The sequence below is a fragment of the Geotrypetes seraphini genome, chromosome 3 (genome assembly GCF_902459505.1).
Source record: "Geotrypetes seraphini chromosome 3, aGeoSer1.1, whole genome shotgun sequence".
NCBI lineage: Eukaryota > Metazoa > Chordata > Amphibia > Gymnophiona > Dermophiidae > Geotrypetes > Geotrypetes seraphini.
The window spans coordinates 44,017,749-44,044,923 of record NC_047086.1 but is presented as its reverse complement, the minus strand read 5'-3'; the positions used below and the strand labels follow the sequence as shown (position 1 = coordinate 44,044,923).

The 27,175-nt window shown below is 46.1% G+C and overlaps 1 protein-coding gene across 8 annotated transcripts in view; it reads right to left on the bottom strand.

Annotated features, from left to right (window-relative positions):
- The window catches only part of PHIP (pleckstrin homology domain interacting protein), a 603,903-nt gene that overhangs the window by 506,847 nt on the left and 69,881 nt on the right, over window positions 1–27,175 (bottom strand). For all 8 annotated transcript variants that reach the window (XR_004538753.1, XM_033937026.1, XM_033937025.1 and 5 more), the window contains exon 6: window positions 10,642–10,802. Coding sequence is in view for 7 of the 8 variants with exons in the window: in XM_033937026.1 (XP_033792917.1) it covers window positions 10,642–10,802 (161 nt within the window). In the remaining variant the exon portion in view is untranslated. The remainder of the gene's footprint in view (window positions 1–10,641; window positions 10,803–27,175) is intronic.

Sequence of the window (27,175 nt, the reverse complement as noted above, 5' to 3'; positions counted from 1 at the left end):
GAGGATACTAGTACTGAACAAACAAGAACTGTGTTGGATACTAATACTCTATTGCACATCACCTACAATATAGTATTGCTTTCTAGTTATTCCTGGACTTTCTTATAAACATTTTTTTTAAATATATTTTCCTGTATTCATCCAGGCACTGTGTGTTTTTGTTGCACTGCTTTCTGCATATTTTGTGTTGAGGAATTTTTTTCTCCTCTTTTTGTTTCGCAAGCACCAGATCTAAGGCATAGTCTTGACTCACATTTCCAACATTATGACTGTAATATGGGCCCAGTCCTTGTCAAAGGGACATTCCCCAAAAAACCAACAAGGGGCCCAGCATAACCTCACTATGCTTCCTTGGTGATCTCAAGTCACTCAACAGGAAACCTAGCCCAGGAATTCTTGAGCCTCGAAAGAGCCTGCCTTTGGGGAAGAAGTGATGTCAGTATCAAGAATGAACTCTTTCCCCTTATCTGCTATAATCCAAGATAATCCTTGAACATTGGTGCCCTCTGGCTATTTTAAGGTGGTGTTGCTGCTTGAAGGCCTTTGCTATCATATCTCAAAAAAAAAAAAAAAAAAAATTATAACCACTGGACTAAGGAGACAAGACATTTTTTTTTAAAATAAATTAGTAACAGGAAGTGCAAAAGTGCCATTATAATACTCAAAGGTGAAGGGGAGGAATATGTAGAAGCTGATAAAGAAAAGGCCAAATTGCTTAACAAATATTTCTGTTCTGTGTTCACGGCTGAAGCGCCAAGAGCGGGGGCCACAGAAGATAAATGTGAATAGGGATGGAGGAGTAATAGACTCTGATTGATTTTCAGAGGGTTGTGTTCGTGAGGAGCTAGCTAAAATAAAGGTAGACAAAGTGATGGGCCAGATGGTGTACATCCGAGGGTGCTGAAGGAACTTAGGGAAGTTCTGGTAGCTCCGCTCACTGACCTTTTCAACGAGTCTCTACAGTCGGGAGTAGTATCAGAGGACTGGAGAAGGGCGGATGTGGTCCCTCTCCATAAAAATGGAAGTAGAGAATTACAGGCCAGTAAGTCTGACTTCTGTGGTAAGCAAATAAATGGAAACACTTTAAAAACAGAGAATGGCCAAATTTCTGGAATCCTGTGGATTACAGGACTGGAGCCACTAGAAATAGATCTTGTAAGATAAATCTGATCAATTTCTTGGATAGATGTATGCTAGTTGTGGTGTATTTAGATTTTAGCAAAGTCTTTGACTGTTTATTTATTAGATGTCTGTGTGGAACACTGGGTGCCCTCGGGATGGGTCCCAAAGTGACAGGCTGGGTCAAGAACTGGTTGAGTGGAAGGCGACAGAGGGTAGTGATCAATGGAGATCGCTCTGAGGAAAGGGATGTTACCAGTGGTGTACCTCAAGGTTCTGTTCTTGGCCCTGTTCTTTTAACATTTTTATACACTATATTGCTGAAGGGTTGGCGGGTAAGATTTGTCTTTTTGCGGATGATACCAAAATCTGCAATAAAGTAGACATGTCGGATGGTGGGAATAAAATGAAGAAAGACCTCATGAAGCCTGAAGAATGATCTGAAATTTGGCAGCTAAAATTTAATGCTAAGAAATGCAAGGTCATACATTTGGGCTGCAAAAACCCAAGAGAACGGTACAATTTAGAGGGTGAAGAACTTATGTGCACGACAGAAGAGCGGGACTTGGGTATGATTGTATATGATGATCTTAAGGTGGCCAAACAGGTTGAAAAGGTGACGGCAAAAGCTAGAAGGATGCTAGATTGCAAAGAGAGGTATGGCCAGTAGGAAAAACACAGTTACTTACCATAACAGGTGTTATCCAGGGACAGCAGGCAGCTATTCTCACATATAGGTGATGTCATCAACAGAGCCCGGATGCGGAAGCCTCACAAGCAGACTTGCTTGTAGAAACTAAAAGTTTTGAGTCGACCGCACCGCGCATGCGCGATTGCCTTCCCGCCCAGTATAGGGCGCGTCTCCTCAATTCAGATAGCTAGCAGAGAAGTCAACCAGGAGAGGTGGGTGGGTTGTGAGACTAGCTGCCTGCTGTCCCTGGATAACACCTGTTACAGTAAGTAACTGTGCTTTATCCCAGGACAACCAGGCAGCCTATTCTCACATATGGGTGACCTCCAAGCTAGCCAGAATGGGATGGTGTAAGTGTTGGCAATTTAGGAAAATAAATTTTGTAATACTGTATGGCCAAACTGGCCATTCCGTCTGGAGAAAACAACCAGACAATAGTGAGAAGTGAAAGTATGAACCGAGGACCAAGTAGCAGCCTTGCAAATCTCCTCAATAGATGTAGATCTGAGGAAAGCTACTGAAGCTGCCATTGCTTTGACTTTATGGGCTGTGACTCAACTGTGTAGGGGTAATCTAGCCTGGGAATAGCAGAATGAAATACAAGTAGCTATCCAGTTGGAGATGGTACGCTTAGAGATCGTTTGTCCCAACTTGTTTGGATCGAAGAAGACAAAAAGTTGAGGAGCTGTTCTGTGTGGTTTAGTGTGTTCCAAATAGAAGGTCAAAGCACATTTACAGTCCAGAGTATGAAGAGCTGATTCTCCAGGATGAGAATGAGGCTTTGGAAAGAACATTGGAAGAACAATGGATTGGTTGAGATGAAATTCTGAAACCACTTTAGGGAGGAATTTAGGATGAGTACGGAGGACCACCTTGTCATAATGGAACACGGTGAAAGGTGGATCAGCAACTAAAGCTTACAGCTCACTGACTCTTCGAGCAGAAGTGAGGGCAATGAGAAACACCACTTTCCAAATGAGATACTTCAGATGAGCCGTAGACATTGGTTCAAATGGAGGCTTCATCAATTGAGCAAGAACAACATTGAGGTCCCAAACCACAGGAGGCGGTTTGAGAGGAGGTTTGACATTGAAAAGTCCTTTCATGAATCTGGAAACCATCGGATGAGCAGAGAAGGGTTTCCCTTCAATAGGCTGATGGAAAGCTGCAATTGCACTGAGATGGACTCGGATCGATGTAGACTTGAGGCCAGAAGTGGATAAGTGCAAAAGGTAATCCAAAACAGAAGATAAGGAGGAATGTTGAGGCTTCTTTCTTATGAGAAAAACACCACTTAGAAAACCTAGTCCATTTTTGGTGATAGCATTATCTAGTGGTAGGTTTCCTAGCAGCCTCTAAAATGTCTCTGACAGGTTGAGAAAACTGAAGAGGAGTCATGTTGCAAGGTACCAAGCTATCAGGTGTAAAGACTGCAGGTTGGGATGAAGCAGAGATCCCTGACTCTGTGTAAGCAGAGAAGGAAAAACTGGTAGAAGGTATGGCTCCCTGCTGCTGAGTTGAAGTAGAAAGGAGTACCAAGGTTGTCTTGGCCACCAAGGAGCAACAGAATCATGGTGGCATGATCGTTCTTCAACTTGATCACAGTCTTGAGTATGAGAGGGAATGGAGGGAATGCATAGAGGAAGAGATTCGTCCATTCCTGAAGAAAAGCATCTGCCTCAAGGCGATGAGGACAGTATATCCTGGAGCAGAACTGAGGCAGTTTGTAGTTGTGGGGACCTGCAAAGAGGTCTACCTGAGGCGTTCTCCACTGTGAAAAAATGTGATAAAGAGGCGAGGAATGGAGAGTCCATTTGTGAGGTTGCAGACAACTCAAGTTGTCCGCCAAGCAATTTTATGCCCCTTGGATGTAGACAGTTTTGAGGAAGGTGTTGTGGCGGATTGCCCAGTCCCAAACCTTCAGAACTTCTTGGCAAAGGGAGGCAGATCCCGCCCCTCCCCGTTTGTTGCCATAATACATGGCGACTTGGTTGTCCGTCTGAATGAGGAGTACTTGGTCGTGAAGAAGATGCTGAAAACCATTGAGAGCCTTGAAAATTGCTCTGAGTTCCAACAGATTGATGTGACATTGACGATCCATACTGGTCCAGTGGCCTTGTGTACGGAGACCCACACTCATCGAGATGAGCGCCCCAAGCGTAGGTCGAGGAATCTGTTGTGAGGACCTTCTGATGAGGGGGCGTTTGAAACAGCAAGCCTCTGGAGAGATTGGAAGAGAGCATCCACCAACGGAGAGACTGCTTCAAAGAAGGAGTGACTGTTATGTGTTGAGAAAGTGGGTCGCAAACCTGCGTCCATTGAGAAGCCAGGGTCCACTGAGGAATTCTGAGATGAAGTCCAGCAAAAAGAGTTACGTGTACTGTGGAGACCATGTGACTAGTAGTACCATCATGTGTCTCGCTGAGATGGAAGAGTGGAAAGACACTGTATGACAGAGTTGAAGGAGAGCATCCAGATGTTGTTGTGGAAGGAATTCTCTGAGTTGGATAGTATCCAGAACAGCTCCGATGAATTGTAGATTTTGTGAGGGTTGAAGCTGGGTTTTGGAAAGTTGATTTCAAAACCCAAACTTTGTAGGAACCACGTAGTCTGTTGGGTCGCTACAATAACCCCTGATATGTGGAATCTTTGATGAGCCAGTCGTCGAGGTGGGGAAATACCTGAAGACCATGATTCCTTAAAGCTGCTACTACCACTACCAGGCACTTGGTGAACACTCTGGGAGAGGAAGCGAGGCCAAAGGGTAGCACTCTATATTGAAAATGCAGATTCCCCACCAAAAAACTGAGATATTGACAGGAGGCCGGATGAATGGGAATATGAGTGAAGGCCTCCTTGAGATCCAGAGAGCATAACCAGTCGTTCTGCTCTAGAAGGGGATAAAGAGATGACAGGGACAACATTCAAAATTTTTCTTTGACTAAAAATTTGTTGAGTGCCCCGAGATCTATAATGGGCTGCAGATTGCCCATCTTCTTCGGATCAAGGAAGTAACGAGAGTAAAACCCTCTGTTCTGCTGGTCCAAAGGAACTGGTTCGATGGCATGGAGACGAAGCAGAGCTTGAGCTTCCTGAAGAAGGGCGGTCTGGGATGGACTGGAAGGATACTCTCTTGGAGGAAGCTCTGGTGGAATCAGTGAAATGAAAAGAGTATCCTTCCCGGATGATGGACAGCACCCAGAGATCGGATATAATTATCGTCCAAAATGATAAAATGATGGATCGTGGTAAAAATGATGGAGAAGTCAGAGACAGAACAGTGGAGGTAATGCTCTGTTTTAAACAGTCAAAAAGGCTGTGAAGCCTTAAGTGCAACAGAAGGTTGAGATTTTTGTTGCTTCTGAAGCTGCTGTTTCTTAGGAGGAGGGCGAGTGTAAGGAGCCGTCCTCGAAGCAAAACGCCTCTGGTAAATGGGAGGACGTGTAGGCTTGGCAGGAGCTGGCTTTGGCTTGGGTCTGACAATAGAAGCAAAGGATTTTTCATGTTCAGAAAATTTCTTGGTGGCTGCCTCGACAGATTCATCGAAGAGGTCATTGCCTTCACAAGGAATATTAGCCAAGTGATCCTGAAGATTAGGATCCATGTCAATAGTACGAAGCCAGGCAAGGCAACGCATTGCTACAGAACAAGCAGCCGCCCGGGCAGACAACTCAAAGGCATCATAAGACGACTGAAGTAGATGTAATCTGAGTTGTGATAGAGAAGCGACGACTTCCTGAAATTCAAAGTGCTTTTGAATGTTTAAATAGGTAAGAAATTTAGGCAAAAGAGCAATAAGGAACTCAAAATAGGTGACAAAATGGAAATTGTAATTGAGGACTTTAGAGGACATCATGGCATTTTGATAGATGCGACGTCCAAATTTGTCCATAGTTTTCCCTTCTCTTCCAGGAGGAACTTTAGCATAAACCTTAGAAGGATGGGATCTTTTTAAAGAAGACTCCACAACTAGGGATTGATGAGATAACTGTGAATTCTCAAATCCTTTACAATGGAGAGTTTTATATCTGGAGTCCAATTTTCCTGGAACAGCTGGAATTACATAAGGAGTCTCCAGACATCTGGTAAAAGTTTGAGACAAAAGCTTGTGAAGAGGAAGCTTAAGTGACTGCCGGAGGTTAGAAACATAGAAACATAGAAAAAAGCAGCAGAAAAGGGCTATAGCCCACCAAGTCTGCCCATTCCAAGTATCCCCTCCCCTGAATTTACTCCCTTAAAGATCCCACCTGAGTATCCCATTTTTTTCTTAAAATCCGTCACGCTGTTGGCCTTTATCACCTGGAGTGGGAGTCTGTTCCAATGATCCACTACTCTTTCGGTGAAGAAGTACTTCCTGGAGTCGCCATGAAACTTCCCTCCCCTGATTTTCAGCGGATGCCCTCTTGTGGTCGAGGGTCCCATGAGCCAGAAGATATCATCCTCTGACTCGACGCGTCCTGTGATGTACTTATATGTTTCAATCATATCTCCCCGTTCTCTTCTTTCCTCAAGTGAGTACGGCCGCAATTTTTTTAGTATTTCTTCATACGTGAGATCCTTGAGCCCCAAGACCATCCTGGTGGCCGTTCGCTGAACCGACTCGATCCTCAGCACGTCCTTTCGGTAGGGTGGTCTCCAAAACTGAACACAGTACTTCAAGTGAGGCCTCACCATGGCTCTGTACAACGGCATCATAACTTCAGGTCTCCTGCTGACGAAACCTCTGCGGATACACCCCATCATTTGTCTTGCCCTAGAGGAAGATGCATGATGTCAACATACTCCTTAGAGTATTTGGAACCAGCATCCAGGTGAAGGTCCAAGTCCACAGCCATCTGATGAAGAAAAGAGGAGAAAGATACCTGATCCAGTAATTCTTTGCCTCGAGAAGGACTCAAGTCGTGAGGCAGCCTGGGTCGAAGATGAAGCTTCGGTTGGAAAAAAGGCCTCAAAAGAATAGGGAGACTTGGAAGCTATGGAAGCCGCAGAGTCCTCGAGGAGTGGAAGTGGAGACCTCGAATGAGGAATCGTCACTCTAGTAGAAGTAGGTATAGATCAAGGCTTAGTTGAGGAAGGACACTCCTTAGAAGAAGGACTATGCCTTGGAGGATACCTCGATGAAGGCCTCGATCGTCGGTGAGAACTGTGCTTGGAAGCAGATCTCGAAGATCGAGGAGACTTTGCTCCGGAGACGGAAGCAGTCGATGCCACCAAAGAATGGATAGGACTGGAGGCTGTAGATCAAAGCTCCAGAGGCTTAATGGAGGAACCTCGATGCACTCCCAAAGACTCTACTCCTTGTATGGAGTGTGAGGATTCCTGCCGAGGCACTAGCAAAGAATCTGATCCTTGCTTCACGTGCTTAGATGCCAGACCAGACACTCGCAGAGACTCTGCTCCCTGCATAGAGTGTAATGACTCAGACTGAAGCATAGAAAGAGGTTAAACCTCACGGGAATGCCCAGGCTGGATTAGAGTAGCTAGCTTCGGTCCCATTTTGGTAAGGAACTGAACAAATTGCTGTGGAGTACCGGTCGGACCACTGTCTGGTTACAATATGCATTAACCTAAAGCCTAAGCTTGGGTTTTTTTTTCCAGTTAGTTAAATAGTTGCTTATTGGATAACTCAAATTCTTAAAACCAGCTATTAAATATTTAATACAAACAAGTATTATCTGAATCAATTCAATTTTAATCTTATCTCCCACAGTTCATTTCATTACGGTACTTTTACAATTTACCAATACTTAATGTATTAATAAATATCAGAATACTTTAGTCAGTGAACCTAATCCCCATCACTTACACTCACTTCCTAACTTTCACACACATACTACAGTCATTGTGATTACTTTTACCCAAAACTGGATCTTGTTTAGTTCATGAGTTCATTAGTCCATGATCATCTAGTCGGAGAGGCTTCAAACATGAAAATCACAGCTTCTTAAACACAATCGGCAGGCCTCTATGTCCTCATGAAGGTCTTGTGCTTCAATTCATAAAGCATTCAGCTCAACACAAGACTATGTTTCACCACCTGGCATCTTCAGGAGCTGTGTTTGCAAGGCTCACCAACATCACAACTTCACCAGTAAACTAAGCATGACTTGAGCAGGGACCCAGGGTTCGGCACAAGCCGGCATCAGCTGACAAGCAGGAAACACACTGTCTACCAGGAAATCAAACTGTGACGAAACACAGTCTTGTGTTGAGCTGAATGCTTTATGAATAGAAGAACAAGATCATCATGAAGACAGAGAGGCCTACCGATTGTGTTTAAGAAACTGTAATTTTCATGTGCTAAACTGTTATGCAACTCTCAGTTTGAAGCCTCTCTGACTAGATGATCATGTCTAGACTAGAATCTCCCCCCAAGATTTAGACCAGGGGTGTCCAACCTTTTGGCTTCCCTGGGCCACATTGGCCAAAAAAAATGTTTCTGGGGCCGCACAAAAAAACGCAAACACTGCAGCAAGACAGAGGGAGCCGGCAAAATGGTAAACACACGGGGGCAGCAGAGGAAAACACAGTATCGCCCTCAACCGGGGCCACACAAATACTTCACGGGGCCGCATGCGGCCCTTGGGCCGCAGGTTGGACACCCCTGATTTAGACTATAAGTAGCTTAGACTTTTTTATGATAGGCAGGATATCAAGTCTCTGAAATTAACTCTGAAAATTAGTACACTTGGTTATTTAGCAACTCCTTGGGCAAATAATCCTCTCAGACCTCAATTTATTTCAAGACACATTTTCTTTTTTAGTTCAAAATTTTTATTGAAATTTTTTGTAACGTATTCAATGCTAAGATACAGAATACTTGCAAAGATGCAAAGCATATGGGAAACAACAACGAATAATAATTACGATTTGAAATAAAAATCTAACCTTACAGAAAGATTAGGTTCTTACCTCAATAATCTTCTTTTTTGTAGATTTGTATAGTGGTCTTGAACTCTAGGGTTTTGCAACTGAACCCACAAGTTGCTTGTAGAACGTTGTCAATCATCTTTTGAACTCTGCCTCCTTCCTAGGGAGCTGCTCCTGTCTCCTCAGTTTATACAAAAGCAATCAAGTAGAACTGTAATGACAGACATAATTGGAAGGAAGGAAACGGGACAAAAATCCTGGACCCTACAATTCTGTTCTATAACAAACATATCTATTAACATTATAAGATTAAAGTAACTGATCAAAACAGATACAAAAACTGTGTGCAACCAGTATTAATCTTATATAGAGCTTGAAGCTACTTGCATGTCCCTACTATCAAGCAGAGACTTAATAAACCAGATTTTAAATTCTTGAGTGTTTTCCTTTTTTTTTCTATATTCTCAGTTCATCTGAGAGACAATTCTCCAAATTCAGGCTGATCTTAAAGCAGAAGGCAGGCGATGGAAGCATGACATGGGGACAAATATCTCCATCCTGTCCCCATCGGTGAGAATATGCTGCCTGCTTGTCCTGGGATAATAACTGCATCCTAGGAAAATAGTAGCATTGAATAGGACTTTCCATCCTTCATGTCTATGTTATACTGAACCTCCTGGTCCAGCAATACTCATATGGTCGTAGTGCATGCTGTGAGGAGATCACCTGCACCAAAGCTTCCGTCTCGCTGAACGCAGACAATGAAGACCCTTGGCAGTTCAAATAGGCATTCCACATAAGGTTCACAAAATCTGGGGTGAAGCCTTGTATTGGGGGTCTCAAGAACCCTGGTAGGGATCCCCTGCACTTGGCCAATGTACCTTCAGAGGGCTATGGAAAGGGTCTCTTCCCCTGAGAATGCACCTCCTGTGGATCCCCAGCCCTGGAGGACTCAAGACATGGACACTCCTCAGCCGGTGCAAACCTGACATGATAAAGGAATAGGAAAGCCTGAGGTGTCCATCCCTATTGAGTTTAAGTAAAATTGAAGGGTTTTGAGGCAGATGGAGGCTTTAGAAAAAAAGATTGTTTAAAATCTAAGATGGCCACTGCCAGTAGTATCGTGCCAAAAACAGCTCGTGAGGGACTTTCCTGAAGTACAAAAATTGCAGGAAAAGGGATTTAGAGATGGGAGACCTTGGCTCTAGTTGCAGAAACCTTTAAATTTCAGTTTTGGAAACCCCTCTCCCCTCAATTCTGCCCATAGGCTATAATAGCCTTACTCATTGTGCCTTATGCTTCAGCTTAAGAATGCAGCTGGGATAAATGGAAAAGAACTCTTCCTCACAGGTTTGCTGGACAAACTTGATCTTCAGGCTGCCAGTCAAATTGAGCCTCAATCCCCAGAAAATCTCATGCCGTAAAGGGGGAGGGACAGCCAGCCTACTATTAATCCTGGCCAAGCTAGGAAGGAGCCAAACAGCCTGTGCTCAAGCTCCTGATAAACCAGAGATGTGAGAAGGTATGCAGGGAATAGCCTCTGACTTTAAAGAATACAAAAGCAGGATGGCTAGCCAGGTGACCTCAAGGGCTGATCCTGCTAGTAGCAGACTTCCACAGCATGAGTCTACGTAATCTCCCAGAAAGAAGTCTCAACAAGTGGAAACTGCTGGGTACCAAACCTCCAACCGAAAACATAGAAAAAAATACCCTAAACTAATAAAACTGCAGAACAGAGCAGAAACACTTTTGAGCAACTTGCATGCAGAAAAAAAACTGAGAGGGGAGGGGGGTAGTAGCAGCTCCTTGGGAAGGAGGCAGAGTTCAAACAATGATCGACAGCATTCTACAAACAACTTGCACGTTCAGATGCAAAACCCTTGCGGTTCAGGACCACTAGATACACTGCACTACAATGTTATACACGAGAACCAGTAATTGTTAAAATTTAAATAACTTACTGTGAATATTCTCCTGCCAGTCCGATCAAATGTTACACAATACACAGATGATAAATGGCCTAGAATTCGCTTGTGCATTTTCATATGTTGATATACTGGAGTTGGAACAAGATGTTCAGTTCTGTACTTTCCATTCAGATTTCTTGCAAAAACTGTATTTGCTATAAATAAGAGAGAGAAATATCAGAAAAATAAAAACATGGCAATTAAGCATTATAATTAGGACTTCTGATTTTAAACTTTAACCAATACCAATAAAACACCTATGATGGAAAAAAAATTAAAATACTGTAAGTGTTTATTCACTTGAAAGTATCACTTTCCCAAATACTCTCTCATCCCTGCCCTGGCTTGTTTTGTATCCTTCACTCAGTTTCTGGGCCTATTCTATGCTAATGACTCCCAAGTCAAAGAAACATCCGTATTTGATTTCACCAAAAAAGGTACCAAGCCATCACTGATTATTGCACCTTCAAAAAAATATAAACTCTAATTAGCTGTAAACACTTAAATTTACAAACATCAGGAACAGCCGCCATAACTATCCAAGTTATCAGGATATCCATATTGAATATGCATTAGGTAAATGATTTATAGTTTACTATATTTGAAACATCGCTTCTCAAATAGAACAGCAACGCTGTTTACAATTCAAATATCAGAAAACAGAAAAGAATAACATTAACATAAGAACAGCCATCACCTTAGGTCCATCAAGTCCGGTGATCTGCTCACACGGAGGCCCATCCAGGTGTAACCTGGCGAAAACTTAGTCACCCTTATCCTTCTATGCATCTGTCGAGGAGATGTGCACCTAACTTGCCCTTAAATCCTAGAATGGTGGGTTCCGCAACAATCTCCACCGTGAGAGCGTTCCAGGTGTCCACCACTCGCTGTGTGAAGTAGAACTTCCTGGCATTGGTCCTGGACTTGTCCCCCCCTCAGCTTCAGTCCATGACCTCTTGTCCTAGTCACATTTGACATCGTAAATAACGTTTTATCCTGCTCTATCTTGTCGATTCCTTTTATTATTTTAATAGTCTCAATCAGATCCCCTCGCAGTCTCCTCTTCTCAAGGGAGAACAGTCCCAGTTTTCTAAGTCGTTCTCTGTAGTTCAAGTTCTCCATACCTTTTACCAGCTTCGTTGCTCGCCTTTGCACCCTCTCCAGCAGTTTTATATCCTTCTTTAGGTAGGGAGACCAGTGTTGGACTGACCAGTGTGGTCTGACCATTGCTTTATGAAGGGCATTATGACCCTCTCCGATCTACTTGTGATTCCCTTCTTTATCATGCTCAACATTCTATTTGTTTTCTTTGCCGCCGCCACACATTGTGCTGACGGTTTCAGGATCCTATCTATCAGTACCCTCAGGTCCTTTTCTTGTTCGCTCTTACCCAGGGTTGCGCCTGACATGCTATACTCGTGCTCCTTGTTCTTTCTGCCCAAATGCATTACCTTGCATTTTTCCACATTAAACTTCATCTGCCATTTCTCTGCCCATCTCTCCAACTGGCTCAAATCTCTCTGTAGTTCCTCGCTGTCCTTTTGTGATCTGATTGCCTGACATAACTTCGTGTCTGCAAACTTTATGATTTCACTGGACGTTCCTTCTTCTAGGTCGTTGATGAAAATATTGAATAAGATGAGCCAAAGAACCAAGCCCTGGGGCACACCGCTAGTCACTTTCTCCCAGTCTGAGAGCTTCCCATTTATACCCACCCTTTGCATTCTGTTTTCCAGCCATTTGTCTATCCACCTTAGTATGTCTCCCTCTATTCCGTGGCTTTGTAATTTCCTAAGAAGTCTTTCGTGTGGAACTTTGTTGAACGCTTTCTGGAAGTCCAAGTATATTATGTCCAGTGGTTCCCCGTTATCGATTTGTTTGTTTACTGTTTCAAAGAATTGCAGTAAATTTGTCAAGCATGACTTCCCTTTCCTGAAGCCATGTTGACTGGCTCTCATCAGGTCGTGTGTATCCAAGTGCCGGACTATGCTATCTTTAATTAGTGCTTCAACCATCTTTCCAGGGACAGACGTAAGACTCACCGGTCTATAGTTGCCCGGTTCTCCTCTTGATCCTTTTTTGAAAATTGGGGTGACGTTCGCTATCTTCCAGTCATAGAAACATAGAAACATAGAAGATGACGGCAGAAAAGGGCTACAGCCCATCAAGTCTGCCCACTCTGCTTACCCACCCCCTGTCTATGCCCTAATGACCCAATTTCCTTATCTTGACCCTCGTAGGGATCCCACATAGGTATCCCATTTATTCTTAAAGTCTGGCACGCTGTCTGCCTCGATCACCTGCACTGGAAGCTTGTTCCAATGATCAACCACTCTCTCTGTGAAGAAATACTTTCTGGTGTCGCCATGAAATTTTCCGCCCCTGAGTTTGAGCGGGTGCCCTCTTGTGGCCGAGGGTCCCTTGAGAAAGTCGTCCGGTATCTGTCCAGTTCTAATTGACAGGTTAGCAAGGTTTTGTAGTAGTTCTCCGATTTTTACCTTCAGTTCCTTTAATACTCTCGGGTGAATTCCATCCGGTCCAGGGGATTTGTCACTTTTAAGTTTGTCGATCTGGTAGTATATCTGGTCCAAATCCACTTCTGTGGTGAGGCTGTCCTCTATTTCTCCCTTGAACACTTTCACTGTTTCACTGACTGATTGACATGAAAAGGCGAGATCACTTTTGGCAGAAAGGAAGGAACAGGCCGCAACACAACCTGTTCCCTAGAGAACTCCAGGAAGGGAGACCTACAAGAGAAAACCTACAGCTCAGAAACACGTCTAGCAGATGTAATGGCCACCAAAAAGACCACTTTAAGAGCAAGGTCCTTCAACGAGTAGGCACCCAAAAGCTCAAAAGGTAGGTACACTAGCACGGACAAGACCAGATTAAGATCCCAAGATGGAACAGACGGTCACATGGGAGGCTTTAGCAATCTGGCCACCCACAAAAAACGAATGACATCAGGAATAGCAGTCAGACGCTGGCCTCGTAACAACCCATGAAAAGCAGACAAGGCCGCAAGCTGAACTCTGAGAGAAGATCAAGCCAGGCCCCTGTCCAGACCATCCTGCAAGAACTCTAAGATGTTAGGCAAGGAAGCGTGAAGAGAGACCACTCCACGCGCAGCATACCACTCCTCAAATATACGCCAAACCCATACATAAGCCCGAGAAGTGGAAAGTTTCCGGGACTCCAAAAAGGTTGAAATCACTTTATCTGAAAACCTTTTCTTATCTAGGCATTCCCTTTAAAGACCCAAGCCATAAGACAAAAGGGACCCGGAATGAAAAATAGAATGGGGCCCTGAGTCAGAAGGTTGGTCGAGAAAGGCAGAGGATCCACCACAAGATGACGAACCGGGTCCATGTTCCACGGATGCCTGGGCCAGTCCAGGGCCACCAGGATCACGAAGCCGGGATGCCGAACAATGCGGAAAAGAACTCTGCCCACTAACAGCTACGGAGGAAATATAGAAGACCCTCCATTGGCTATGGCTGAACCAGAGCATCCAGCCCCTCAGCCTGACCGTTTCTGTAATGACTGAAGAAGTGGGGTGCTTGGGTGGAAGTGGTCATGTGGTGGAGAGATTAAATAAATTCTTGCTTCAATTGTAGAAACATGACAGCAGATAAGGGCCGAATAGCCCATCCAGTCTGCCCATCCACAACATAGGCTATCTCAACCTCTCCCAAAGAGATCCCACATGCCTGTCCCTTGCTATCTTGAATTCAGATACAGTCATCATCTCCATCAGAAGATGAGGAGTCACCAGTGCCAGAAATGGTATTCAATTCTGATGAATCAGAGAAACTCAAACAAATCTCTGTAACACTGGGTAATGGGTCAATTTGACAAATTAAACTGTAGCAAATCGCCTGAACTGGATGGTATAGATCCCAGAGTGCTGATAAAACTGAAATATGAACATAAGAATAGCCTTACTGGCCTAATGGTCCATCTAGTCCAGTATTCCGTCTTCACAGAGGTCAATCCAAGTCACAAGTACCTGGCAAAACCCCAAATAGTCCAAATAAACTTCATTTCCGCAGTTTTCACCCTTTTAAACTACGATTTAATCTGCCGGTAGGGCAGTTTTTACGGACTCGGAGAGTATGCTTCACTGTGGAAGAATATAAGAGCCAGGCTAAGTTACTTTCCAATAGACTTAGAAAGAGAGGCTATCCGGAGAGATCCATAAGACTAGCTTACTTACGAGCTAGATTTGCCCAACGGGAACTCCTTCTAGAGGAGCGAAAGGCATGCAGTGAGATAAGACAATGAAGTTTTGACCTGCGTATTACCTTTTTCTAAAGCGACTAACCTAATGGTGGACCTCATGAGACAACATTGGTATATAGTACAGATCCACAGCTCGCTTCAGGATTTTCCCCGGATAGCCTACTCTAGGGGTATAACTCTGGGCCAAAAATGTAATTTTCAAAAATATGGGGCGAAAATAAGGGAGACAGGGGGTTGCCATGAACAGTGTGGGAAGTGCCAGTGGTGCTCCTCCACTATTCAGGGCAGCTCGTGGAAGGTGCCAGGTAGAGACGTAACTTTGAAGGCAAAAACTGACACTGACTGTAACTCGCAGGATGTTATCTATGTGATTATGTGTCCGTGTGACTTGATATATGTCGGTCGGACCAATAGGAGGGTAAGAATTAGACTGACTGAACACAAATCACGTATTGTGAACAAAGTCATGCAGACACCCCTAGTGGAACACTGGATCACACACAATCATACGGTGGAGGAGATCAGATGGCAAGTTATTAATAAGATCACAGGGAGAGACGGAGGGAAAGATCAAAGGAGGTTAAATCAAAGCGAACAACAATATATTTTCCTGTTGGATACAGTGGACCCTAGAGGGTTAAATGGGGAAATAGAATGGCTTTCGGGGGATTGGCTAAATCTAACCAATAGGAACAGGGGGAGGGAGGTTTTGAATTAGAATGGGGAGGAGTATATAAACACCGGTTAGTATGCTGCGGCCATCTTTCTCTCACAGATTTTGGAGTCGGATGACAACAGTGACCTCGGTGAGCTACATTCTATTCATTTATATAAGAAGCATTGAAAGGATTATAGTGGGTAGCTGTGTTGTATGAATGTTTTTTTTCACAGCTTCCTGCTTTTTATGCTTTATTCCGTAGGGGGACCCTTGATACAGCAATATATGCGAAACATGTCAGGTCAGACTCCTAGGTTTTGGCTGTGATATAAGCTAAGTACAAATGCACTATTTAACACTTTATATTTATATATATTTATTAAAGGAAATGCTATTATGCAACAAAAAAAACAAAAAAAAATTTTTTTTAGATAATTTCACCACATAGAACAAAGAAAAGTTTACTATCAAGAAGGTAACAGCCAATGATGAGGCGCCACGTAAGACTTCCCGCAATTTGAAAAGCGGCTTTGCAGTGGAGTGGTGGGGCTGAGGCTTCCCTTTGAGATTTATTACTGATGTTAACAATATAGAGTCCAGATGATAAAAGCCTAAAACCCCAAATAGTAGCACTTGCAGAGCTATTGTTAGTAATTTGTAATTTTTCTTTAAAATCCACTCAGTGAAAAAAGCCTTGTGCAGCGTGAGGCCTTGTTGCAAGGAACTGAACAGCATCATAGGCTTTATCCTACCTCAAGAAGACATTGAATGCTCGAGTATTTGGAATGCCAATGGTAGATGACTACATCAAAGTGTATGTGTTTATTTGCGACGCATATTAAATTTCTGTTATTTTCCACAATAAAGTGCAGAAATTGAAGGTTCATTTAATAAAATACTGTTAGACATTTTGCATAAAATGTCTTTTTATCATTATTTGATGACAGAATGTTTTCCTATTCTTTTGTGATTGTAACACCATATTAGTGGGGTTTTAAGGAACCCAATCCCACTAATATAATAAGCTTATTGGAGACTCTAGTGTTATTTCTGTACTGATTTATTGTTATTTTTCAAATAAAACAGACTCTACATAAAAGGATAAATTAGGTTATCATCTGCTAATTTCCTTTCTCTTAGCTTGTAGACTGGTATAGTTCCTTACGAATGGGTTATATGCCTCACTGCTACCAGCAGGTGGAGACTGAGATCAAACTTGGATATCAGTACAGCTTCCCCTCTACTGATCCAGCCTGCCAAATAGCCAAGCAGAACCTAGCAAAATTCTTAACTGGAAAACAGTAAAATACACTCCAAACATAAGAAGTGCCATCTCCGGAATAGACCCTAGATCCATCAAGTCCGGCGATCCACACACGCGGAGGCCCCGCCAGGTGTACCCTGGCATAGTTTTAGTCCCCATATCACTCTAAGCTTCTCATAAGAGATATGCATCTAGCTTACCCTTACTTATGTCACCTTATGCCACTCATAAGGAGATGTACATCTAACTTACCCTTAAACCCTAAAACGGTGGATTCCGCAATTACCTCTTCTGGGAGAGCATTCCAGGTGTCCACCACTCGTTGCGTGAAGCAGAACTTCCTGATATTTGTCCTGAACTTGTCCCCCCTTAGCTTCAGTCCATGTCCTCTTGTCTGTGTCCCATTGGACATCCTATATAATAAAAGACTAAGCGCACATGCGCACTTAGGATTTCGTGTTGCCTGCCGCTGTGGTGTGTGATCCGTGGCAGCCAACCCAGTGGCAGGGAACATTCTGGCCACTCCCCTCCTCCCGCCCTCACTCACCCTGGAAGCCAGGCAAGCTCTCTCCCTGCCCGCGTCCTCGGCAGGGAACACACCTCGGCCCTCACTCGCCGCCGCCACTGCTGCTGCTGATCCTCCTGTAAAGAGCAGCCTGCGATGGTGGCCGGCTTTAGCGAACCTCGCAGGCCGCTCTCCAACTCGATAGCACATTCTCTCTAACACTCCCGTGCGTCAGAGGGAATGTGCTACCGAGGCTAGAGAGCGGCCTGCGAGGTTCGCTAAAGCCGGCCACCATCGCAGGCTGCTCTTTACAGGAGGATCAGCAGCGTGAGAGGAGCCGCCGCCGGCACTTTTAAAACTTAAAACAAAAACCTTCGGCCGCAGCAGGCCAGCCCGCGGGAAGGGAAGGGGGAGGGGCCGAACAGAGCAGGCCAGATCGCAGGGAGGGGCAGAACAGAGCAGGACAGCTCAGGTAAGAGAAGGGAATTGCTTCAGCAGGGACCTGGAGGGGAAGGGAAATATCACTGCTGCTTCTGCAAAGAAAGTGGGGGGGAGAGAAGGGAATGGGGGGTGGGGGAAAATGCTGCTATTACTTCACAGGGACCTGAAGGGGAAGGGAAACACAGCTGCTGCTTCTGCAAAGGAAAGTGGGGGGGAGAGAAGGGAATGGGGGGGTGGGAAAATGCTGCTACTACTTCACAGGGATCTGGAGGGGAAGGCAAATATCACTGCTGCTTCTGCAAAGGAAAGTGGGGGGGAGAGAGAAGGGAATGGGGGGTGGGGGAAAATGCTGCTACTACTTCACAGGGACCTGGAGGGGAAGGGAAATACCGCTGCTGCTTATGCAAAGGAAAGTGGGGGGGGAGAGAGACAGAAAGAAATACAGACAGACAAAGGAGGCCAGGGAGAGAGACAGACAGAAATAAAGACAGACAGGAGACCAGAGAGACAGACAGAAAGAAAGACAGACAAAGGGAGAGAGAAAAATAGCATGAGGGAGAGAGACAGAAATAAAGAAAGACAGACAGGCATATATTCTAGCACCCGTTAATGTAACGGGCTTAAACCCTAGTTGTAAATAATTTTTTATCCTGCTCTATTTTGGTCGATTCCTTTCAGTATTTTGAAAGTCTCGATCATATCCCCTCGCAGTCTCCTCTTCTCAAGGGAGAACAATCCCAGTCTCTTAAGTCTTTTCTCATATTCCAAGTTCTCCATGCCCTTTATTAGCTTCGTTGCTCGTCTCTGCACCCTCTCTAGTATTTTTAAATCCTTCTTTAGGTATGGAGACCAATGTTGGACGCAATATTCCAAGTGTGGTCTAACCATCGCTCTATAAAGCGGTAGTATTACTTTCTCCGATCTATTCGTGATTCCCTTCTTTATCATGCCTAGTATTCTATTTGCGTTCTTCACCGCCGCTATGCATTGCACCGACGGCTTCAGGGTCCTATCGATTAATACACCAGGTCCCTTTCCTGTTCGGTTTTCCCCAGAGTTGCTCCTGTCATACTATACTTGTGTTCCTTATTTTTTCTGCCTAAGTGCATCACTTCATCTGCCATTTATCTGCCCTATTCTCCAATCGTCTCAAGTCGCTCTGAAGTTCCTCACTGTCCTTCTGTGATTTGATTGCCCGGCATAGCTTTGTGTCATCTGCGAACTTGATGATCTCACTAGATGTTCCATCCTCCAGGTCATTTATGAAGATATTAAATAAGATGGGCCCAAGTACCGAGCCCTGAGGCACACCGCTAGTCAGTCTCCCAGTCTGAGAATTTCCCATTTATGCCCACTTTCTGCCTTCTGTTCTCCAGCCATTTGCCTATCCATCTTAGTATGTCTCCTTCTATTCCATGGCCTTGCAGTTTTCTGAGGAGTCTTACATGTGGAACCTTGTTGAACGCTTTCTGAAAATCCAAGTATACAATATCCACCGGTTCTCCATTATCAATTTGTCTGTTCACTTTCTCAAAGAATTGAAGTAGGTTCATCATACATGACTTCCCCTTCCTGAATCCATATTGTCTGGCTCTCATCAGGTCGTGTGTGCCTAAGTGCTGGGTTATGCTATCCTTGATCAGTGCCTCAACCATCTTCCCAGGGACCGACATGAGATTCACAGGTCTATAGTTGCCCGGTACAAACATCTGTAAACAACTGTTAGAACATGTGTAGAACTGAATCCTGTTGAGAAAACATCCCCACAGCTCACCAGCTAAGCCAGCTGAGCCATAGCAACTGTTCTTACTTCTCCCCGGCCCTAGAAAAATACTAGAACCCGCAGAAAAATTCAAAATCTGCATGCAAGCAAAAACCCGCAATCACTGCACAAAGATAGAAAGGGTGGGGAACTATACCGGTCTACAAGCTAACAGAAAGGACCTAATTTATCCATATGTATCGCTTGATAGACCGGTATAGTTCCTAATGGATAGGACGCACCAAAGCAATACCCGATGGGCCAACACCAGAACACCAAATACCATGTCCCAATGCGCTTGAACATCTACACGGTAGTGTCTGACAAAGGAATGCAGAGAAGACCAGACTGCAGCCTTGCAAATATCCACTGGAGAAACTAGAGAAGATTCAGCTCAAGAAGCTTTCTGACCCCTAGTGGAATGAGCCTTGAGAAATTCCGGAACAGGCATTTTCTTCAGAAGATAAGAGGAAGCAATAGTCTTCTTGATCCAGCGCGCAATAGTAACCTTAGAAGCGCCATCCCCCTTACGAGGACCCGATAGAAGGACAAAGAGATGATCTGATTTCCTGAGCTTCTGGGTCCTTTGCACATAAGAGCGAAGGACCCAACTGACATCCAACTTGCACAGCTGTCTACCGAACACCAGGAGGACTACAGATTGATTTGACATGAAAAGGAGAAACTAATTTTGGCAGAAAGGAAAGAACAGGTTTCAAGACAACCCGCTCCCTAGAAAACTCCAGGAAGGGAGACCTACAAGAGAAAGCCTACAGCTCAGAAACACATCTAGCTGAAGTAATGGCCACCAAGAAGACCGCTTTAAGACTAAGGTCCTTGAAAGAGCAGTCACCCAATGGTTCAAAAGGAGGACGCACTTAGAACTGATAGAATCAGATTGAGATCCCAAAATGGAACAGAGGGCCACACGGGAGGCCTGAGTAACTTGGCCGCCAGCAAGAAGCAAATCATATCAGGAATGGCAGTCAAACGCTGACCTGTCACTAACCCCCGAAAGGCTGAGAAGGCCACAAGCTGAACTCAGAGAGAAGACCACGCCAGTCCCCTATCAAGCCATCCTGCAAGAACTCTAAGATGTTAGGCAGGGAAGTGCTCAAATAGATGCCAAACCCTCACATAAACCCGAGAGATGGAAAGCCTCCGGGACCCAAAGAGAGTTGAGATCACTTTATCTGAATACCCCTTCTTACCTAGGCGACCCCTTTCAAGAGCCAAGCCGTAAGCAAAAGGGACCCGGATCAAATGGAACCCTGAGTTAGAAGGTTGTCCAAGAGAGGACGAGGAAGAGGATCCGCCACCAGATGCCTCACCAGATCTGCGTACCACGGTCGTCAACATCAATACGGAGCCACCAGAACCACGAGACCAGGATGGCGAATTATGCGGAGAACTCTGCTCACTAATGGTCACGGAGGGAACACATACAACAGCCCCTCCGTTGGCCATGGTTGAACCAGAACATCCAGGCCCTCAGCCTGACCATCTCTGCGATGACTGAAGAAGCAGGGTACTTTGGCATTGACACTTGTGGTCATCAGGTCCATGAGGGGCGGACCCCAACACTGCACTAACAACTTAAAAGCCACCTGGCTTAGACACCACTCTCTGGGATCTAGCACATGATGACTTAGGAAGTCCGCTTGAACATTCTCCACTCCGGCTATATGGGATGCTGATAAGTCTTGAAGGTGTGACTCCGCCCAAACCAAGAGCAGAGTCGCCTCCTGTGCCACCAAATTGCTCCAAGTAACCCCCTGATGATTGACATAGGCCACAACCATGGCATTGTCTGACCTGCCCATAAGAAAGGACTGGAAGGCTATCAACGCCAGACGGATGGCTCTGGTCTCCAATACATGGATCTCCAACCAAAAAGACTAGCATCCGTGAGCACCGTCCACTGCGGCTGGTCCAGACTCTCCCTTGTACAAGATGGGGAGTCTGGAGCCACCTACGAAGACCACCCCAAGCTAAGCCCGGAAGCAGAACAGGGTGATCCAGAAATACCTCTGAGGCGACCACCTCCGAAGAAGAGCATACTGAAGAGGACACATGTGGGCCCCCGACCATCTCACTACATCGAGGGAGGCCGCCATTGACCCCCAAGACTTGGAGAAAATCCTGCGCCCGAGAACACCGGGACACCATAAGCATGCGAATCTGAGATTGCAATTTGCTTTCCCGAGCCTCCAGAAGGAAGACCTTCCCAAGGAGGTGTCGAACAGGACCCTCACCACCCGAGCCATGACCCAAATTTTCTACTGGAACAACTTGGTACAAAACAACCAGTCGTCCGAGTAGGGATGAACAAGAATGCCCACTTTTCACAATGCCACCACCGTGACGACCACCATCACCTTGGTGAACATCCGCGGTGCCGTTACCAGACCAAAGGGAAGTGCACAGAACTGATGATCTTGCCTCAAGACCGCAAAGCGCAGGAAGCGATGATGGGAGGCCCGAAGAGGAATGTGCAAGTAGGCCTCGGTCAGAACTAGAGAGGTCAGAAACTCCCCTGGCTGAACCGCCAGAATCACAGACCACAGAGTTTCCATGTGGAAGAAAGGCACGTGAAGAGCCCTATTGACCCCCTTCAAATCCAGGATGGGTCGAAAGGTCCCTTCTTTCTTTAGCACCACAAAGTAAAATGAGTATCAACCTGTGCCCCTCTCCTGCAGGGGAACCAGAACCACCGTGTGGAGATCTAATAATCTTTGAAGGGTCTGGCAAAAAGCCTGCTGCTTCCACGCCACCTGCGAGGGAGAAGTGAGAAAACGGCCGGGCAAGAAATGGGCGAACTCCAGAGCAGAGCTGGCCCGGATCACTTCCAGAACCCACTGATCGGACGTGATGTCTGCCCACTTTGAATAAAATTCTCTCAGCCGGGCACCCACCGGAACCAAGATAGGCGCCAGCAAGAAGTCATTGGGCAGGATGGGCAGCAGGGGACCCGGCAGGGGCGCTACCTGAACCCCGGTGGGCCCCACAAAAGGACTGTATGTGCTGGAAAAAATCTGCCTCTAGACAGCCCAGTAGATGGAAAAGAGGCAGCCCCTTTATCAGCATGGAATCGGCAGAAATCACACCCACGCCTACGAACAGCACCATCTCAAGCCAGCAGCCTAGGCCTATCCTCCGGCAAACAAGGCACTTTGGAATCAGTGAGAGTCTGAACCAACCTGTCCAGGTCCTCACCAAACAAGAAAGATCCTTTAAAAGGAAACTTCATCAACTTAGCTTTGGGCGCCAAATCTGCCGACGAAGCATGAAGCACAAGGTACGGCGTGCCGCCACTCCAAAGGTCAAAGACTTGGCAGAAGCTCGCAAGAGATCATACATGACATCCGAGAGATAAGAAGCACCCAATTCAATTTTGGCAATTTCTGGCTTTAGCAAGTTCCAATTCTCAGATTTACTGTCAAGTACATACTGGGCGCAATGAAAAGACGCCTGAGCCACTAGCCCGCCACACATTGCCGCCTGGACCAACAGAGCCGCCACATCAAAACTGTGTAAGGAGGGACTCCAACTTATGCTCCTCCGGGTCCTTCAAGGCCGCACCACCTTCAACAGGGACAGTATGCCTATTAGAGATGGCAGAGACCAAAGCGTCCACTACGGGTGAGTTCAAAGTGTCCCTATCCCCTCCAGAAATGGGATACAAGCGGGCCATGAAGAGCGTAAAATGAAAAGGGGCTTTCAGCACCTGCCACTGTGCGAGCATAATATCCTGAATATCCTGATGCAAGGAAAAGAGCGGGAAGCAGAGCGGATCCCCTTAAACAAGGGGTCCACCGTACGTGGGGGCTCCGACCCAGTGTCGTCAAAGTGCAAAACCGAGGAGACCTGCAGAATTAACTATGAAGCTCGTCCCGCTGAAAAATGCACACCACAGACGCATCTTCGCCAGCTGGGGGGTGCTCGAACCCCTCACGGGCGGAATCCGACCCCCAAAGAGGAGCCTGGAATTCTCCCCAAAGGATCTAGGTCCTCATCAATAACATCTTGCTCCTCTGGGTAAAAATCCTTATCCCAAGAGACCCTCGGGTGTTGGGATGAGAGAGGAGTAGGGGGGGGCAAAACCGCCGCTCTGTGCGGCCACGCCAAGGAAGACGTCGAGGGGAACGCCTCCTCCCCCCCCCCCCCCGGCATGAACACAGAACCTCCTGCCACCAGCACATAAGATTTTCAAAGTGCTAACAAAAATTAAGGGGGAAAGAACCCGGCAGCCCCAAGGGACTCCCTGCTCGAGAACAGGGGAAAGGTCACCTGAGGTAATTGAGAGGAAGGAGAAAGTTACCGCCGAAAACGGACCAAAACTGCCAAAATCGGAGTTCCTGCAGCCTACCACATCTGAAATGCCTGGGACTTTCCTGACGCTGAGGCCGAGCAACCAACCGATGCGAAAAGGGAATCCTCAGCTGGACCAGCGGTAAGGGAATCCTTTCTCCCTGACCGTCGGCGGCTGGGGAACCCTCCACGTGGGTGTCGGGGGAAGTCCGGGCTTCCCTACGATCCAAAGCCGACTCGCGAGGCACCATAAACGGGCCGCAACCGCTGCCGACGAGGGTGCCCCACTGCTCCAGCCTGCACAGGCCGGACCCGAGTAACTCACGTATGGACCACAATGAGCCCTTTTGCCCTTTAAAAGTGCTCATTGTGCCAGAAAATGCTTAGCTGAAAGAAAATATGCCGGTTAGATGAGAAAAACACAAAATAAACAGGCAGTTTTACAGGATTTTTTTTTTTTTTTTTCAATCAGAACAGACGTCACGGCTCTGAAGCTGGATAGCTGACGAACCAGGAGGCCAGGCCGCCTACTGAGGCCCCTAGAAAAATATGGGGAGGTGGAAGAAGGTAGGGGGAGGGACCCAGCACGAGACCCACCAGGTTTAACATCCCTGAGGTCAGACAGATCCCCAAACAGGACCCGTCCAAGCTCTATCCAGCACAAAAAGGGGAACCAGGAGTCCAAACACAAAAATCCAACAGTGCTGAGTGGAATCAAAATTAGCCTACCACTCTGCTACTGGAGACTGAGGAAGACTGGATCAGTAGAAGGGAAGCTGTACTGATATACAAGTTTGATCTCAGTCTCCACCTGCTGCTAGCAGTGAGGCATATAACCCATCTGTAAAGCACAGTTACTTACCGTAACAGGTGTTATCCAGGGACAGCAAGCAGATATTCTTGACTGATGGGTGACGGCACCAACGGAGCCCCGGTACGGACAATTTTAGAGTAATTGCACTCTAAGAACTTAGAAAGTTCCAGTAGGCCGCACCGCGCACGCGCGAGTGCCTTCCCGCCCGACAGAGGCGCGCGGTCCCCAGTTAGGATAAGCCAGCTAAGAAGCCAACCCGGGGAGGAGGGAGGGACGCAAGAATATCTGCCTGCTGTCCCTGGATAACACCTGTTACGGTAAGTAACTGTGCTTTATCCCAGGACAAGCAGGCAGCATATTCTTGACTGATGGGTGACCTCCAAGCTAACAAAAAGAGGGATGGTGGAAAGGTTGGCCATTAGGAAAACAAATTTTGCAAAACAGATTGGCCGAAGTGTCCATCCCGTCTGGAGAAAGCATCCAGACAATAATGAGATGTAAAAGTATGAACTGAGGACCAAGTAGCAGCCTTGCAGATTTCCTCAATAGGAGTGGAACGGAGGAAAGCTACAGATGCTGCCATGGCTCGGACTCTATGGGCCGTGACAGAACCTTCCAGTGTCAGTCCGGTCTGAGCATAACAGAAAGAAATGCACGCTGCCAGCCAATTAGACAACGTTCGTTTAGAAACAGGACGTTCCAATCTATTCAGATCAAAAGACAGAAATAGTTGGGGAGACGATCTGTGGGGCTTAGTGCGATCTAAATAGTAAGCTAGAGCCCTCTTACAGTCCAAAGTATGCAGAGCCTGTTCCCCTGAATGTGAGTGAGGTTTCGGAAAGAAGACAGGCAGAACAATGGATTGGTTTAGATGAAATGCAGAAACAACCTTAGGAAGAAACTTTGGGTGCGTACGCAGAACCACCTTGTCGTGATGGAAAACTGTAAAAGGTGGGTCCGCAACTAGCGCATGAAGCTCACTGACCCTCCTGGCAGAGGTAAGGGCAATAAGGAAAAGTACCTTCCAAGTGAGAAACTTGAAAGAAGCGGTAGCTAATGGTTCAAATGGAGGTTTCATTAAAACGGAGAGAACCACATTGAGATCCCAGATAACAGGAGGGGCTTTAAGAGGTGGTTTAACATTAAAAAGACCCCGCATGAACCTGGACACCAAGGGATGAGCTGAGAGGAGTTTTCCATGGATTGGCTCATGAAAAGCCGCTATAGCACTGAGATGGACTCTGATTGAAGTGGACTTGAGGCCAGAGTCTGACAAAGAAAGAAGATAATCCAACAAGGTCTCCACTGCAAGGGAAGTGGGATCATGATGATGGAGAAGACACCAGGAAGAAAAACGTGTCCACTTCTGATGGTAACATTGAAGAGTGGCCGGTTTTCTGGAGGCATCCAGAATTAAACGAACAGGCTGAGACAAAAGCGTATCATGAGAAGTCAGCCCGAGAGATACCAAGCTGTCAGGTGCAGAGACTGGAGGTTGGGATGTAGAAGGGTTTCCTGATGCTGTGTAAGCAGAGAAGGATACAGTGGCAGAAGAAAAGGTTCCCTGGAACTGAGTTGAAGTAGAAGGGAGAACCAATGTTGCCTGGGCCACCTCGGAGCAATCAGAATCATGGTTGCTCGTTCCCTCTTGAGCTTGAACAAGGTTCTCAACATGAGAGGCAGAGGAGGGAAAGCGTACAGGAACAGATTGGACCAATCGAGGAGAAATGCATCCGCTGCCAGACGGTGAGGAGAGTAGAGTCTGGAGCAGAAAAGGGGCAGCTGGTGATTGTGAGGAGCTGCAAAGAGGTGTATCTGCGGAGTGCCCCATTGAGTGAAGATGGATTGTAGAGTTACAGGATCGAGAGTCCACTCGTGAGGCTGGAGAATTCTGCTGAGCTTGTCCGCTAAGGAATTCTTCTCTCCCTGAATGTAAATAGCTTTCAGGAATAGATGGTGATTTATGGCCCAAGTCCAGATCTTCTGGGCTTCCTGGCATAAGAGGCAAGAGCCCGTCCCACCCTGTTTGTTGATGTAGTACATCGCAACTTGATTGTCTGTGCACAACAGGATAACTTGAGGAAAGAGAAGATGCTGGAAGGCCTTGAGGGCATAAAACATCGCTCTGAGTTCCAGGAAATTGATGTGATGCTTCTTTTCCTGGTCTGTCCAAAGGCCTTGAGTTTGGAACTCGTTCAAATGAGCTCCCCATGCATAAGGAGAGGCATCGGTGGTGATGACTAGTTGATGAGGAGGTTGATGGAACAGAAGACCTCTGGATAGATTTGAGTATACCAACCACCATTGTAGAGACTGACGAAGAGATGACGTCACAGATATGTGACGTGAGCAAGGATCCGTCGCTTGGGACCACTGAGTAGCAAGGGTCCATTGAGGAGTGCGCAGGTGAAGACGTGCGAGGGGTGTGATATGAACCGTGGACGCCATGTGACCCAAAAGAATCATCATTTGCTTTGCCGATATGGAACGCTGTGGAAGCACCTGCTGGCATAGAGATTGAAGCGTTTGAA